The sequence below is a fragment of the Lichenostomus cassidix genome, chromosome 5 (assembly GCF_008360975.1).
Source record: "Lichenostomus cassidix isolate B80296 chromosome 5, HeHo_3.0, whole genome shotgun sequence".
Lineage (NCBI taxonomy): Eukaryota > Metazoa > Chordata > Aves > Passeriformes > Meliphagidae > Lichenostomus > Lichenostomus cassidix.
In genome coordinates, this window is record NC_139486.1 from 11,303,310 (window position 1) to 11,321,451 (window position 18,142).

Below are 18,142 nucleotides of genomic sequence, written 5' to 3' on the forward strand. Positions count from 1 at the left end.
AACCCACAGCCTCCACATCAGAGAGGAGCCATCTCTTTATTGCACAGCCTGCCAGGGGAAGGCAGAGGAGAGCATCCTCAATGGTCCAGAGGGAAATTTGCCATATTACATGAAACAAACAGCTTTTACTGTGAGGAGGTAAAAGACCCAGCCCTACCAGGAAACAAAAAGTAATTGCAGCTGGGTTTAGTTTTCTTGTTTGATTTGATGTTAGGCATTTGCTGTGCTTTTTTCCCTACTAATTTCCTGTCAGGATTGGCAGCCAATGACTCACCTGCGTTCACAGATGAGTATCACCAAAACATCAGTCCACAGCTCCTCTTCTCAGTACTTTGATTAAATCACACAAAGCAACCCCCACACTGACCCCATGAGTGCAGCATTATTCAAAGCACTCGGCAAAAGCAAGGGCAGGTAGCTTCCCTTTATGTCTGTAGATATTGCCATAACAGAAGTTCTGAAATCAGATATTCTAAGTGCCCTGTCTTCACAGTGACTCCCAGAGTTCAAGGCAAAGAAACAGTAAATAGCCCTGGAGAAAAACTATGTCCAGGCTCCCCAGAATTAAAGGAACATGATGATCAGAGCAGTTTTTGAGAGTTCATGTCTGGAGAACCAAACTGGCAAGCCCTTGGGTCTGCCAGTAGCTTCTTGTGCCCAGGGAGAAAGCTCCTGTGGTTCATTTTCTGATCAGCAATATTGAATCTATTTCCTTCATACTACAGATTATGCAGGGGTTCAGTGGATAGACACAAATTAGAGAAAGCAATTATGTGTCCTCAGGTTACATTTTTAATCTCAAAACCTGAGATTTTTCACAGGCAACCTTGTGGTTCCAACAGACATTGCAAGGACTATGTAAACATGTATTACATGTGTTATTGAAAAAGTGAGGAGGGTTTTTCCTGCAGCTGGCTTTCTGCCTACCAAGTTATGGTGAATGGCTAAAATCCTTAATGTTTGTCATCAGAAATTACTGTGCAAACACCAGCCTGACTGACAACTTATCTAATGGGGAAATCAAAAGTAAATGAGAAAAAGGGAAGACAAGGCACCCAATGAAGAACCAACAATTTGTCATTTGGGATGTTTTATTAGGCAGTTTGACAAATTTCCTGCTGGTTAACTGATTAAATTTACATTTCTCTATTTTTAATCTTTAATTTATTTCATACTCAAATATGATTGTTAGCCATTAATCAATAAGTTTTAAAGTGCTCATGATTAATGGCCAATGCTTTCAGTATAAATAAGAGATTCTGGGATGCTGGGATTTATCTGGCTCTGGAGATTGCAGGATTGCTCCGAGTGCTCATTCCTTAGTTACAATAAAGCGGGACCGGGAGAATTGATGAGATTCTGTGCCAGTGCTGCGCTGAAATTAAATGGGAGCAGTTACTAAGGATCCGCGAGAGATGATGATGAAAAAGGACCCAAAGGGTTAACAAGGCTATGCTTTTGATATAAGTAACCCCAGGGAAACTAATGAGTCTCCGTGCTATAGATAAGTAGGGATTTACAGCATCTATAGGGTGAAAAGAAGCCAGGCAGACTAATGAAATGACCGCCCAGGGCTGTGCCGGGTCTGGCGGATGCGAGGAGAGCCGAGCGGCGGGCGAAGGGTTAACGGGAGCCGGAGCGGCAGGGGAGCCACCGGGGCTGGGAGCGCCAGGCGGGGCAGCGGCAGCGCAAGGGTTAACGAGGCGCCTCCATGCATTGAGCCGCTAATTGTCAAGATAGTGTATTACTTGAGGAAAGTAATTTGGTTACTCGAAACTCCCACTAAGGAGGCGAGCTCGTGTCCTTCCATCTGTCGGGCGCCGTGCGAGATGATGAATTGAGCTCCAGATTCACGTGTGATGAAGTCACTGTCAATCCCCGCCAGCCCAGCCCGCTGCCATGCCCACCGCACCGAGGGGAGCACCGCAATTCAACTTTCCCTCGGAAACCCGGGAGCCTCACTAACCTGTTACTTGCTGCTGCTTGCTTTTTCCTTTTTTTTTCTTCTCTCCTTTTTTTTTTTCCCCTCCCCGTTTTCTGCCTCAGCGCTACAACTGAGTCATTCCGGTGCCCATGGCTCGTGGGTACCGCGGGCTCGCTCGGCGCTCCGCTCCCTTCCCCACTTCAGCCGGCGCTGGTATTTTCGGCTGATGCAGATGTGGGTTCGCTCGCCGGCGCTTCCCAGCCACTTGTCGAGAAGCATTCGGAAAGCCTTAACTATGCATAAATCTGCAGAGTGAATGTTTTCTTTCATTCACTTGCTCCTATTATTTGATTTCTTGTAGGCCTCTGCGGCAGAAATGGAGAAAATAAGGTAAGTGAGACAGTTTATTTACATCTCGTTATAGAGAAGAAATGTTCTGTTGCACAATGCACGGTACAGGCTCTTGGAAAATATTTTGCTTAATACGATCAGAGTAGAATACTGGATTGCATGATGATGCAAGGCAAGCTGTGCTTTAGAGACAAAAGAAAAGGAATGTGGTTGTTCTAGTAAATCTATTTTGCAGGGATGTCAATTGAGAAAGCATGTTTTACACACAAACATGTTTTATTGCCAGATACAGAGCATATTTGATTATATAAATATTGTAGCCACTTGTCCATTTACTGCAAGAGCCTGCCATTCCATTTAATGAGGAAAGTGGATCAATAATTCATGAAAAAGCTGAAGAAAATATAGGCTTGACTTCAAAGCATCTAATTAATGTGGTTTGTTTCAATATAGCACTGTAACATTGGTGTTCGATTTTTGTTTTATATTGTATACCAGCCAGATAAATCTTGTCTCCTCTGTGTTTAAAATGTTGTCATACTGTACCAGTTTCTCAGCACATCTCCCTGCTTTAAGCAAAAGGAGATGGGTTTTATAACATAAGTTTTCCATCTCATGTCCTAGTGCAAGTCTGTTTTGGGGGATATTGCTTTTGTGTATGTTGTTGACAAAGAAAAAGAAAGAAGAAAGCATTCTAGACCTTTCTAATAAATGAATTAAAAATGAGTAAAATCTTGTCTGCTAACACATTATCAAAGTGATAGGTAAGAGCTGAACTTTTTACTACCCTTGAAATACTTTATGGAACTCATTTTCATAACCAAATACACTGGCCATGATCTTACTTGGTTTTATTGGACAAGTCTGAATTCCTTCTCTGAACCTGGTAACTCTGGTTAGGGACAAGTGTTGTCCAAGAACAACTTTTTAGATTACTTCAGTTTGGAGTGGCTATCCTGAGTTATCAGAAATTCAGAAAAGTTCTGAAATTCTAGACAGAACTGGGAAAGAAGTGGCAAATGCAAAACCACAGAAATTTGGTCAAGTGTTTAATGAATTCGGGGCTGGAAACAGAATCCTGTTTTTCTTCTGAGGCAAATGAGGTTAAGTCTCTTACAGCGAACTTGAAGATGCATGTCCAAAAGTTACTAAGAATATGTTTTTAAAGCTCATAACTTCTATGCTTTTGTAGAGCCTCATGACAACAAAAATATTGTAACTTTTGTGCTGAAAGAAAAACCTTGCACAATGTATTATGGCTTTGCATGTATATAAACACGATAGTGTTAAAGCTGTGAGTTTTTCCTGAGTAATTCCTGAGAAAGTGCCTCAATATGTGAACCAGTGTCTAAGAAAAATTCCAAACAAGATCACCTATGGTATATGCACACTCCTGCCACGAATTACTCTCTTAGAAGATGCAAGCAAATATATATTTACATGTTTGCTTGATAAGCATGTGTGCACAAATGCAATATAATACTTGTAATACTTTCCTGAGCATACCTTGGCCTCTGCTTTTAGTCTTGCCCCTTTTGCAATAATGGGCTGTAGAGCCCAGGAGAACGAGCAGAATGTGTTGAAAAAAGAAAAGAATTTTCTATGATGAGAATAAACATTCATAAAGTTCTGTTTCCCAAACATTCTTGCCGCTGTCAGGCTTGGCAGTCCTTACCTCAGTACTCCCTGAGTACTACATAGATGGAAAAGCCCATCCTGCTCCACTGAATTAAGTAGGAGCTTAGCTATTAATTCCACAAAGAGAAGGGTTAGGCTCTGTCAGGAGTTTGTTGAAGGAATTTCCTGCTAAAAATTATTGCGTGCAAAAGTTGATTCTGGCAGATATTTGTCCCGTTCACCCCAGCAGGTGCTAAGCCATTTCCAGAGCTCTCTGTGCTCCCAAGTAGAGCAGTGAGCCAGGCTGGGGGAGCTCCAGCAGGACCCAGAGCACAAGCACTGCTCCATCCCAAACTTTTCCAGGCTCCCTGTCAACAGTCATTCTCTTGGACACAAACTGGCAGAATCCTCAGCAGGTTAAGGAAACTATCTGGAGTCGTTATCTTAAATAGCTGATAAACCCCCAGCCTGGGGAGATTAGAGTTTTTGTAAACTTACCCAAGTCTGACACCCAGGTAAAAACCAAATTACCCTGTGTTTTAACCACAGTGACTTCAGAGAAGTCATGAAGAGAGACAACCTGAAGCTAGGTGAAGAAAGAAAGAAACAAAAGGAAAATGGTAGGCTGGGAGGAAAGAGGTATTTTTGGTTATGCATAGAAACAAGTGTAACATGGAAAAGCCATTCCCACATGGTACTTCATTGTGTTCTGCCCCATCTCATGTGCCCAGCCCCTTCCCCACTCTTTTTTTGTTCCCAGCTGAGGATATGCCATTCCACATCACCTGGGATGGTGTTTGCCCAAGGACTAGAGGGTGAGCCCACAGCAGCTGTGGAGCTGGGGTGCACAGAGGGTACAGGCTCCTGCAAAAGAGGGAGAAAGGGGTTCTATAGTGAGCAAAAAAGGAAACAAACCTTGTTAGAGAAACAGGACAAGAGGAGCAAGGGGGATAACCACAGGACAGTGAAGCCAGGCTGAAAACCCTCAGGGTTAGAGAAATACAGATTTGCATTTCACTGTGCATTTCAAGAGAAGAAAGTATTTTAAATAAGAACAGGTGCATGGAATCACACTTTTCAGTGTGACAGTCATTGAGAGCTCACAGGGGCAAACATTTTAAGAAGGCAGCTCTGTAAGTCTTTGGGTGAGCTTTGCACGTTCTCCAGCCCAGGAGAATGGGGATCCACCTGGGGCATCCCCAAGGACTGGGGTAGCCAGGCCCATTCAGAGAGAGGGGTGAATGCAGGAGCCTGAAAATTTGATCCACTGATGACCCGCGCTTTATTCAGCCATAAAATTCATTGAGCCAGGCAGCACAAGCAATAGCACAGCAAAATAATCCAAGTCTGATTGTGACACTCCTTCCCTGAGAATCTGTCCAGAATGATGTGATTCGTCTCACGTAACGCAGCAATAATTCCCCTTGCAGACCAAGGAGCTGCTGTGACCTGCAATGTCACATGCTGTCCTCTTCAGCAGGGGCTTGCTGTGACAGAGTTATGTGTGGAAGGAGCAGTAGGAAGAAGAGGTGGGAGGTTGTCAGTATTTAGCCTGACACAGGGACACCTTCCTCTAGAAGTGGAAACATGAAATTTTGTGCTAAAACTTTGACTGAAAAGAATCAGTTTTTGCAATGAAGTCTTCTCCCTGTGAACGATTCTTAGCAGTACAGTGTTTATTACATCTCAAGGTACCAATATATTAGGCAGAGAAGTAAGGCTAACTCCTAATCCCAAACCTCTTGAGCATCTGCACTTATGTAGGTTGGGTGTGTATAGTTATAGAGTCACTTTAAGCATTAATTACTTCTGACTCCATCCTTTTAAATACAGTTTTTTGGATCTGGTTCTTTTTCATGTCTATAAACAAGGACTGAAAATCTTAGTTAATTAAAGTGAATTTCAAATATACCTATACTGTCTTATTTTTGACTCAGCAGTGTGCTATCTTTGGTGAATATATGCAAGAGAAGCGCAAGCCTTCCAAGCCTGAGGCCTCATAGCTCCGTGGTGGCTGGCACACAAAACTGCCAGTATGCTGGAAACTACTCCTTTAAATCAGATTGAATCCACAGAATGGTTGGATGTGCAAATGAAAGACCAGTTCCACTGTAACTCCAGTACAGACTCCTGGCAGCTGTTTCTTTGCTTCCATATCACCCTGCTTGATATACAGGTTATAATATTCAAACTTTCTAGGGAGGATGATGTAAGATTTGGCAGGAGAACTCTAGATATACTTTATACACAAATATTGACCAGGTTCTGAGAAGAGCATCTCATTCCACAGGAAATGTCACTTTAAGAGACAGATATTGTTCAATAAAAGCTTTTTCTTTTTTTTTTAATACATTCCTAAAATTTCAGTGACAATTTAGAAACTCTCTAAATCAATATTCCTAGTTCTAAGCTTTCAAGATCCATAACAGGCTGAACTGTATATCTAAAAGTAAACAAAACAGAGCACATCATCACCATTACCAACTCCCAGGCTCACAGTACCTCTAAGGAGGCTGAGTTTCCACTTTACAATGTAATCATGGTATTCCTCAACTGAGGAATACTTTATTTTGGTAGCATCAGTAGGAGCACTTTACTAATTATGCAGGGATCTCTGATAAAACTGACCTGCATGTCAAGGAACCTGTGAGGTAACATCTTCTTTTCACTGTAGTCCTTGTTTCAGAACATATGAAAGCAAAGTGCTTTGTTGTGCACACACAGCTGGTGGTAAGTCAGCAGCTTGATCCAAGTCTCTTGAATTTTTAGACTTGGACTTTTCTCAAGCATGTTTGAGTTCATCTGTGGTAAGGAAGGAATATGGGTTTCTTCAAAAGGAACATCAGAGGCACATGCAGCTCCAGGGAAAAGCCTCTGCCGTGTTGTACTGAAAATGTAAATACCTTCCTAAATGCCCACCTGATCATGCTGCCTTCCTTGCTCTTGGTATAAATATAGCCCTCTCCATATGCTAATGAACGCACTGCAATTTCCTGCCATCCCCACCTTGTTCTTATTCCTCTCTCAGCCTCTATCTACATTAATTTTAACATATACTTGAACACAAGGGAAGGATTTTTTTTTCCCCCCAGAAAGTTAACCAATAAACATGGTTTACTTTACCCTAGGTCTGGTCTTCACATCCACAGCTGATGTGCTGGGAGCCACTGCCTTGTACAGAAGCAAAATGCCACAGGACAGCAGCAGGGCTGTGCAAGAAGCAGCTCCACCATCTGCTCAGTATTGTCTTCAGGCTCTAGTTGATGCTGGGATGTGAAACCCCAGCTGTGGACACAGGCAAAGAGATGGAACAGGGCAAGCTCAGAAGAAATAGAGCATAGGGAAATGCTAGCATGAAAGGACCATGAGTCTGGGGTTGTTAGAGGTGATGGCAAAAGAGTCACCAAGCTGGATGAATTTTGGGTCCATTTTGAAAGATGGAGAAGAAAAGGAAAAGGATAAAAAAGCTGCCTAACATATATTCAAACAGGTAAAACAGGTTTTCTTTTTTCCTCTGTTTTGCAAGCTGTTTTTATCTGCCAGGCAGTCCCAGCAGCAGTGACAGCCCTGCAGTGCTGTTTTCAGCACATCTGGCTTTTTCATGCTGCCATCCAATGTGTGACTGCAGCTAAAGCACATGTCTCTCTCTCCCCCCGAGACCACACTCAGCTCTGAGCTTGGTGGTTGTCAAACACAGCAATGGGAGCAATGGACACACACAGATATATTCACAGCCCCCAGGGGAACTATATCCCTGGAACTGGGATTGGTTGAGGCACAGAGCCATGCTGATCTACCTATTCCAGTACCTCTGAGAATTTTGCTAGTGCTGTCAGAGGCACAGTATGCTTGTGCAGCTTATCACACCTAATTTCTGCTGTTACTATTCCCTGTACTAGTCAGTCAAACCAGCACTGCTTCAGCTGAGGAAGGAGTGTTGCTGCTGTGTTCCTACAATCCTGTGCCCTGAGCTTCTGTCTGCTGCTTGGAAGAATGATCTGAAAGGCAGTGATGTCAGTGTGCAGGGAACCATCCCCAGTCACCTGATGTAACAAGTGTTGTGTTAGAGCATCCTTTAGCTCTGGATAAATACTGAGTGGAGCACAAGCATCCACCAAACAAGAAACATGACAGAAACCGAGGGCAGAATAGATTCAAGTTGAATGAAACCAGGTACAGCTGTGTAAAGTGGCCTGCAGGGACAAGTGGGAGATGAGCAAACATCTGAAGAGACCAAGGAAGTAGGTAGGAGTAGATGAGCCATGCCATCAACCAGGAGCTGCAGTGAGTCATGGGGAAGAGGCTGGACCTAAGTGATGCCTAGCTTACAAATAATGTTCTGCCTACCCCTTTCTTGCAAGGCAAAATGCATCACTGAGCAGTGCCATGAGCTTCTCAGACAAGAAAAATAAATAAAGGGAGACAATCTGGACAAATATTTAAGAAAAAAAAAAGAAAAGAAAAGCCCATTTTGTATAGTGCTTGTGGTTAGTTCAGAACTTTATACCACAGGGAGCAGAACAGTTTCTTTTTTTGTTGTTGGGTTCTCCCCCTTCAAGCTCCAAAGACACAATTATCTATGACTTTAAGAAACTCAAAGGTGGGAAAACTGGCTGCATCTCCTTTGTTGCTAATAGGCTTCCATTTATTTAAGCACTTTGACCAAAGCTGCTGGGGGATATGTGCTGCACACCAAAAGCAGTTTGCAAAGCTAACAGTGGCAGCCACTGCAGCAGTAACAAAACAATCTTATAAGCTGAAGAGAATAAGAGGTTCCACTCTGTGAACCCCAGATGGTTCAAGGACAGTACAGTTTGTGAACTGCACTTGAGTGTGCTTTGTGGTGAAATCAAGTAGATTTTGAATGCTTGCTGCTGCTACAGCTCACAGACTGATGAAAGAAAGGAGATAACTTGTCTGCAACACTTTATTACAGGCTTTTTGCAATTTCCAGCTCTGCTGCTGCTGGCATGGCTTAGGCAATTTAATTTACCAATCAATTCTTGATTTACACACAAGTGACTTTAGAATGCGTTCAAATAAAGATTGTATCACCACATTTGATTCAGCGTTCCTTAAAAATCAAAAGCATCTGAAGTATATCAAAACTATTAAGTTTTTCACATTAAAAAAATTGAAAAGACTGAATTGTCGTAATGTTTCAGTGATGACCAAGAGCCAGCTTAGCATGAAGTACAATGTGCTGAAAAATAGGCAGTAGATTGTGAGGTGTAATCATGCTTTTTGGAATTCATGAATGTGAGGGTTGTATAATATACAGAGCCCTCCAGCAGAATAGCAGGAGCTTAAGTGCCTGTAGCTCCTTGAAGGGTTTCTCTCGTGTGTGTGACCATCCTGCTGCTCACGTGAACTGCACAACTGTTGTAATTCAACTTTCCAGGAGAAGCAAGATTCACCTCACTGAACAGTGCAGAGTCACAGCTTGTTTCTTCATTTGTAGTAATGTTTGCACTGGGATAAAAGTGAGAGCCTTCATGTCACATGCAGTTATATTGTTCCTTAAAGCACAACTTTCTTCATATATTCATTTTTAAGCTCTGAAAATCATTGAGAAATCAAATTGTCATCCTGAACTTGCTCAGCTGTCACCACATCAGTAAAATCATAAATGAGAAATTGTGTTCAAGTGAAGATATACACACAACTCATGCAGCAGACTTGCATCTAAGGGGGCAAACAATATTTGTTGTTGGCAAAGCAGTGGTTGACTGACTTGCATGACATACTAGGACATCGTGACTACACAAATGCCATTTCAGCTGTTCAGACCAAAATGCAAATTTTTACCACCTTGCCTTGATTTTCCCCATTTTTTGACAGAAGGAGGAGAAAGAGGAGGAGGGTGTCCTAGAAGAAAAGAGGAGCTTCAAACTTCTTTGGAAACCACTGAGCTCTTCAGAGAGCCTCTGCTGTTTTACAAAGACCCTCATGTTCACAAGAAACTCTCATGACTCGGCAGCTCCAAATTGCTGCCCTCTGTTCAGGACCAGTTTCAGATCCATGTCAGAGCAAAGGCCTTATTTCTGACGCTTCCATACAAATTAGGTCAAACAAATAAGCTCATTTTGTGTTTCTGTTAGCTGTAACTGCCATTTAGACAAAAGGATCAGTTGAAAAAGCTGCTCTTATTTTTTAAGTCATTCCAAGAGCTGTACTGGAATTCCCAGCAATGAATGGCTACTTAATCTTTTCCCTCAACATAGCCCAAGAGCTCATTCTTGCAGCAGGCAATTTGAGGAGATAAGCAACCAGCATTCCTCTTTTCTGTGCTCCCCAGTTTAAAAAGTGTTAAATCTTTCTGCTGCTATTTAACTCAGGGGTGCTGGCTTAACCAAGGTATTGCACAAATTAACACAGAATTCAATGCTTCACCTGTACAGAGTAGTCTACAGATAAAAAAGAGAAATTGCCTATATATCTTTATAATTGGTTTTACTGCTAAGAAGTTCTACAGATGTAGGTGCTTGAAATTACATTTAAGTAGCACTAAATGTGTGGCACATGACTTTGCACACACATATTTAACTAAGTTTGTACCTGCTGGGTCACTTGCCCTTTGAGATATGATTTCCTCATGTTATGAATCCTATCTCTGTCCTCTAACAAGGGAGTAGAATTTCCAGGGAGTTAATGAGAAACAGTCCAGACCAAGGTGTACCAAGTACATTCCAAGATTGAAATCAGATCCATGAGTGGCTGAAAAATAAATATTTTGCAGTTCTGCCCATTATTCTTAGCAATTCAGTGTAGAACTGGTAACAAGGTGCATTCATGGACAGATACTCATCCTTAATGATGAGGCAAGTGCTGCTTTCTGTAGGGAAATACAGATTTTTTGAGACTGCATACATACAATTTATATCACTGAAGCTGTTCTGTTTGAATTCAAAATAAATTGTATGCTTATTTTTTACTCTCAGCTTACGAATAACAATGGTGTTTTTATTTGTATTTGCATTCTGATTTAGATTTATAAGAGAACAACAAAGGAAGAGGGAAAGATTGAGTTGAATACTCTGAAGACTGGATAAAAATGAGAAACACAGCAAACTAGCCCAAAGCAATGCAACTAGAGTGATGAAAGACAGAGCAGCAATAATATTTAAGTAATTATTTGGAAAGCAACAGCACAGCTCAACTCAGAAAAAATTGTCCCAGTCACAAAACTGAGCAGGAAGTTTTTACACAAGCCCAAATGAGCCTTCTGTCCTACTCCTTTCCAGTGCTGAATTCACAGACAGGCTCTTGCTAAAAGAGGTGCATGACACACAGTGCTGGGCAGAGCCATGCAGCGAAGGAAACTCCTGGAGTCCCAACCCACATCAGCAGTGTGACCCTGAGGAGTCTGAACCTCAGCAGTTCCACTTCAGTTCTGACCCTTCACATGCCCTTTGGAAAAGAAAAACATTTCCTGGCTTATTCCTGTCCTTACTGTACCAAAGCCACAAAGTGTGATGGGCATGGGTTTCCAGGCAGATTTTCAACCCACACTTCGAAATGTAGTCTAGAATAGCCCAGCTAATGCCAGTCTTTGCTCTGGAGCCCTCTAGATATCTGACAGCCTTGCAGAGGTGCCCAGGTAAAGAGGGCTGATGGAGGTAATGTGAATCATGGGATTTTCTATTTTCTCACTTGTGGAAGGCAAAGCAGTACCTTTGCTCTGCAGCTGGATCTGCTGTGTTAGGTGCTGCAGCCTCCTTGCTAAAATGGCATTCCCGGCAGTGGAGTCTCCCCAAGCACATTTTCATGTTTCTTTGGTCCTGTTTTATTTCTCCATGGGATGCTGACAGTGTCTTTACATCAAATGTTCTTTATTAAACTCTTTCACTACTGAAGGGATCAAGAGCAGGAAGCCTCTTGGAGATGCACAGTAGTCCTCACTTCCATGGACTTCCAAGTTCAAGAGTCTTGGCTTTTCCATGAAGAAGGTTAATTAGGCCTTTGAATAACTCAAGGGGTAGCTCTGGCAACAGACCATATGAGCAGGAGAGGGAAGAAATGAGTCATAGGTATAGGAGACTGATGTGAGTTTCTTTGGGCCAAATTTAGCTGACCTATACTGTTTAGTGACAAAGCAACTTCCCTCCCTCCTCGCCCCACTTCCCTCCTTCTCAATCTACAGAGAAATCACAACCCAAAAATAATGATTTTTTTTTCTGAGAAATTAAAAATACATTAAATAATAGCACTAAACAAGTACTCTGCTAACAAATGTCAGTTCAGAGGACTGAAGTTGTCTTGTCTACTGCATATGATGCAAAAGTTCCAGATAACGGTAACTTCTGAAAACAAGAACATTTTTTTCTCCACCTTTACAAAGCTGCTGATGCAGAGTTTTACAGTAACTGTAGACTTCTACTGGCTTTCCTATAACTGTGTTATGCTTTCTAAATTGACAAAGCCTCAGCAGGTTCAGTTACTAGAACTGACGGCTTTCACATGCTGTGAGCTTCTGGAGGGTTTTCTTTACAAACTAGAACTGCATATCATCTAAATGTAAAAGGAAAAAACCTCCAAGAGAGATGTCCCATTAATTCCAGCACACAGTGACTTGGAGCTGTTATAGACAAACAATATTAGTCTAGCCAGTTTTGCTCAATATACTTTCCTTTTAAGAACATTTATTTTCATCTAAAAGCATTCTTTTTTAATTCAGTGATAACCCTCCCATGGTCCACTGAGGAAAACCACTTTTATTATAACCTAAGGATGTGTAGCAAATAAGCATCATTTTACTTGGACTCAAGGAACATGGAAGGTTTGAGTTACAGTTTTGATAATAAAATTTTAATGAATGCTTTTCAGTAACACAATGTGGACTGGACTTCTCTACTGTGGCTTTGCAGTCACTTTGCATTTTCATCTCCATCCCCCAAAGAGAACTCCAAATCCTACTGCACAGTAAAAACAAAGTCTACTAGGATTTTCATCTCAGGGTTCCTATAGCACTGAACTGCTAATTATCATGGCAGGCAGAGCAGACAGTTCTGATTAAATTGCCAGCCTGGATTTGTAGACCATCCCATATCCTTATTCATCATCTCTATAGGCACAATATTGGGAAACATCTTAAGATATAAATAGGCATAGATATGGTTGCATGCTGAATTCTAAGTAACCGAATGAATCCATTACTGCATCCTTGGAGAACTCTAATTTTTTTCCCAGAACTGCAACTCCTTTTTGAGTGTTATCTACCTCATTATGCATACATTAGTTACATTACATATTGGTTTGCACAGACCACACAGAAGCTGAAAAGGGTTCACTACAGTTTTGCAGAGAGATCAATATAATTGGAAAGAGACTCAAAAAAACCAACATACTCTTTTTTCTAAAAGGCAATGCTATTTATATTTTTTTACATTCATAATAACAACAAAGCACTCACATGATACTCCTGTCATTCATATCTAGAGTGTTTCCAAGCCATAAATCTGCATTCATTGCACCCATATTTGGCATACAGCTGCAGCATGGATTCATGGCACAAATTGTTTCCTTATACTTTTGTTGTGAGCCACTGAATTGGAGACCATTTAACTACAACTTTCACAAAATGGCAAAAGGCATTGTTACTAACAGCAGAATCAGTAAAATCAACAAAACCTGTTATCCCTTTACTAGTGGCAACTCTTTTGTAGAAAGCTCTTAGTTGCATTTTCTATTCTTACCCTGGTTACTTTCTTCAGCACTAGAAATTAGGGCATTGGCTTGCAGAGTCATTGCCAAATTTAAGGGCAATTATGCAATGAAAAGAGGAAGTATGAGAGGTCAGAGATTGTACATCTGCTTGAAATGCAGGTGGTGAAGGTGCTGCCATGACTGAGTTGAAAATATGGACTGAAGTCCAAAGATCTGAAGCCTCTGATGGTCCTGCTCTGCAGGCACAATTTGCAGCCACAGACATTAGGATGCTCTCTGAAGCACTGTCGAAGTTCAAAGGATTTCCTTCTTTTTTTTTTTCCTTTTTAAATTTTGAGCACTAAGTCACAAATTACCATCTCCTCACAGAACACTCACCACTCCTTCCAGAGTAATGAAGAGTTTCAGTTTGAAGCTGGCAATCTTTCACGGGCAATGTGTCAGACTGTATTTTTTTTTCCTAATTTAGTTTAAACATGTTGGTAGACAACATTGAGAAGCTGGGAGCCATTGCCTCACAGATGCTTCTATCAAGATGCTGTGGATCCCAAATCCCAGCCCCATGCTGACCCTGTCAGACTAGCAGAAATCCCCCTATGTCTGCAGACCACTGGGAGCCCTTTAGAAGGAAAATTTTATAAATGTGCAAAGTAGTGCTTCTATTTTTTTTCCCCTGACTCACTCATTCTGCATCACTTGACATTTTAACATATTGCCATATTAACCACCAAAAGTCTGATCTATGAGCATGACTTCAAACGTGTATTTACAAGAGGAGAGATGCAGCGGCATATGGACCACCAGCTGGTGAGAAGTAAGAATGGTACTTTGTGGAGCTTGAGTCACTAAGTAAATTTAAAAAAAACCAAAACATCTTTACAGTTAAAAAGTTAGAGACAAAAGCTTGGTTTCTTCGAACTGTAGTACTTTGAAAGGAAAACTGCAACGAGGCCAGTACTGAGAAAGCATAAAATCTGGAGGCATTAAATAAACTAGAAGCTATGTTGTTTATTATAAGAGGTATATGCAAACAAGATGTTTCCTGCTAAGGCTGTAAGAAATAGTACCACAGAGGGAGTGATGTGAGACAGAAAAAAAGAGTGACGACAGTCTGTTCTCCTGAACAGGAGGAATAAAAATCACTTTCAGAGTGAGGGTGACACTGGAGGAAGTGTCTTTTTTATTGAGGTCATAACCACCTACACTCCAATGCAGAAGTCTCCAGCCTTTCTCCCCACCTCTCCCTACTCTGTGTTTTTCTCATATGTTTACCACCCATTTGCCTTCTGGAGAGATTCTACTCCTGCTCAGTCAACAGCTTCACCCTTTCCCTCCCCAAATGTTGAGTTAGGTCTGCAGAACATTAGCTCCTGATATTCCCCCCGCCAGCAGTTTTTAAGAGATTAATCTCTTGTTTAAGCCACCTAAGCTTGAGTACTCCCAGGAAGTAGTTTGCTCCTTCTCATCCTGGTTTCTACTCTCAGACTGTTATTTTTTACCATATTAGTCCAGAAACAGATGAAAACTCTATGCCTGAGGACATACAACTTTTAAAAAAGATTATTTTTCATCTAACTTTGGAGACTGAGGTTCACTATTCTGCTTTAGTGCCAGTCTATTTTGTTATCCTTTTCACTTTTCCTATTTCCCCTGAAGCCCAGGTGAGGAGAAACCCAGGTTTCATAGGACAGTTCTGCAATCTCTCTTTGCAATGCTGCCAACCACTTGTCCCCCTCACCTATGCTGCCTTGCCAGCCCCAGGGTGGTTCCTGTGGCTTTCTCAAAGAGATGCAAGGAGAGGTAGTGTCCTGCAGTTCCAGTGATGCAGCTGCTAAGCAGAAGCTGTCTTTCAATAACTGGGACCTTTATGGAAAAAGTAGTAAACAGGAAAAAATGATTTGGCAAGGGGAAATATTCATAGATAAACATTTTCCTTTTTGTAATAGTGGAGGAATATAGAGAAGGAAAGGCCTGCTCCTTCAAAAAAAATAGAATATTGTCTGGGGACTATTAAATAACAATGTAACTAATTACCAAGATAATTTTCTTCATGCTGGAGCACCAAACAGATGAAATACAGAAGCTGCTGAGAGCACTTACTGTAGTAAATTACCAAAATGCTTCTCATGGTTTATTCTGCTGAATTAGGGTACTAAAAGAAGTGTGTTACATTACTTCTCTATTGACGTGATTATTTATTATTAGATGCATCAGTACAAATCACACAGGAAGGTCAAGTTGCTAATGGTTCTCATCAGCTGTACACCATTATTGGCCCTGTAAAGGTAAATACATTGTTTACCTGCATGATAAGAGTGATGTGAGTGATCATTAACGTGCTTGAATATCAGTCACATTAAAAAAACCGTCCAGATCAGCATGCAAAGCATTCCCATTGTAAATGTTTTATTGGAGTTGTAATGTGAAGGAAATAAAAAACATGCCTTTTTTCGCCTACCCTTCCCTGAACAAAGAGCATAAGCTCAGCAGAGAGAGAGAGAAATTTGAAATCATTGCTTACACTGTGTAGGTTTGTTTGACCAACAAAGGAACTTTTGCACTTCCAGATGTCAGCACTGTCTCAGGAACACTCTGTGGCTGCTGCAAGTACTGCTGCCTTCTGAAATGCAAAGCTGAGAATGGCTAAGTGACTTCTCCAAGTTCTTTGAGGAGCTTCTGTCAAAGCCAAGAGACCACATGCAGGGTTTGGTTTTTTTGTAATAAGACAAAGAGGGAAGAGAACATAGAACAGGAGAACAAAGTTCTTGCTCCAGGAGCAGAATAACCATTTCTGAAATGAGTAGTTGCAACCTTCCAAGGACCAGGGGCAAGTTCCAAAGCAGAACATCCCTCAGCCAAACAAAAATGCTCATGGAACAGCTTACTGCTTCCCTGCCTCACACATTATTTCAAAAATTCATTTGTGACCTTTTTTCTTCTCATATCCCCTCCACAGCAGAGAACCCTAGTGAGGAAGGATCCAAACACAAAGACTGGTTTTTAACTTGACCCCAAGTACAAATTATCCCCACAAATCAGTGCTACTCATTGCACAGATACAGGCTCCTAACATCACTTAGGGACACTGGATAAGCATCAATGCATATATTCTTGCAAGAAAAGTACTACTAGCTGTATATTGAAGAGCTAAATCTGCCACCAGTGTGAGCAGACTCAGCTGCATTCAGATCAAAATAGTCGCTGCAGTTTCTACAGAATGATTTATTCTGATGTTTTCCTGTGCATTGAAAAAGGTCAGCCAATAAGGAGTGAAAAACGCTGTGAGATGAAGGCAATTACCATGACTTCAGTTTCAGTAGTGGAGCTTCCCCCCCCCATTCCTGACACCTTTCAACTTCAGGGAGATAAGCCCAATTTTAGCTACCATTTTTATGCCCTTTTCAGCTTATGGTAATTGCTGTTGTGTAGCGTCACAATATTGGGGCCTCTGCTCTATCCTTCCCCCCATTTTGTGCAGGCAGTAGGAGAATTTTCTTTTGATTTATTCTTCTAATAGCTTCAGCTGTGTCAGAATATTGGAACTGCCTATTATCTAAAGGTTGCTTTGCAAATTCACTTTAAATGAAAATGTAACTTTTCAGTCATTAATGCACTGAAAGAAGTTGTGGTTAAAGGAGGAGATGGATGGTTTGGAAGCTTATCCATTATATTTAAAAGCAAATTATCAGTGACAGAATCTAGGTGAAACAGGCAGAAGGAGGAACGGAAAGACAGATTGAGATATCAGTCAAAGAGATTTTCAGATTCTTTTCTTTTTGCAGGGACCACTAAAGTAGGCATTTAGAGGGATGTAACAAAGCAAAGAAAGTCTTCTGCCATGTGTACCCAAGCTGGAAGCAACTTTGCAGGGAAATTTTTGAAGCAGACGAGTTTTAGAAAAATACTTTATTTCTCAAAAAAAAAAAAAAAAGGCAAATAGAAAAGGCAAATAGATACTGCAAATATCTTAGAAGGAATTTAAAATTCCAAAGACTATGGATGTCACCTTCAACATTTTCAGGCGTCAGTTTTCATCTGTAAAATGGGAATGGAGGAGAGGTCTTTTCTGGACTAAAAGGACACCATGAAGTAAGGATATGGAAAGCTGTGAGGCATCACCATCAAGTGATTATCTTATTCAAATATACCAGGTGCAGGTAGAATAAGAGAGTTTATTGATTAGTAGGACACCAGAGGAAGATTCAGATCTGCAGATGACTCATTGCATAAGAGTTAATATTTGCTATTTGATTCTACGTCACTAAAAGCTCATGGGCTACTTCAGCATTCATTAGATAAATAAGGCATTGCAGTAGTTTCTGTGTAGCTCTCCATGTTTGAAGGTGTAGTCTTGCTTTGACTCAGGAAGAAACAGTGCATTTTATTTTTTCTGACCCTTGTTTCTTTCACTCCCATTCTCAGAAGTACTGTTTGGACTCTAAGTTCTGCATTGCAAACTGCATTCTTGATATGGATCTCCCATATTTAGGTGCTCTGATTGTTCAAAGGACTCTCCAGCTGGGTAGCAAGACTATTTGAGTGCTAATACAGTGATTGTGAAGAATGGGACATCAGTTCCCATTT

The 18,142-nt window shown here is 41.2% G+C and overlaps 1 protein-coding gene across 5 annotated transcripts in view; it reads left to right on the top strand.

Moving 5' to 3' along the window:
- Positions 1-18,142, top strand: part of BEGAIN (brain enriched guanylate kinase associated) — a 157,610-nt gene that overhangs the window by 43,020 nt on the left and 96,448 nt on the right. For 4 of the 5 annotated variants that reach the window (XM_085061367.1, XM_085061366.1, XM_085061368.1 and 1 more), the window contains exon 3: positions 2,286-2,314. The exons of the other annotated variant lie outside the window; for it this stretch is intronic. In XM_085061367.1, coding sequence (XP_084917493.1) covers positions 2,286-2,314 — 29 coding nt within the window. The remainder of the gene's footprint in view (positions 1-2,285; positions 2,315-18,142) is intronic. 5 annotated transcript variants of the gene reach the window in all.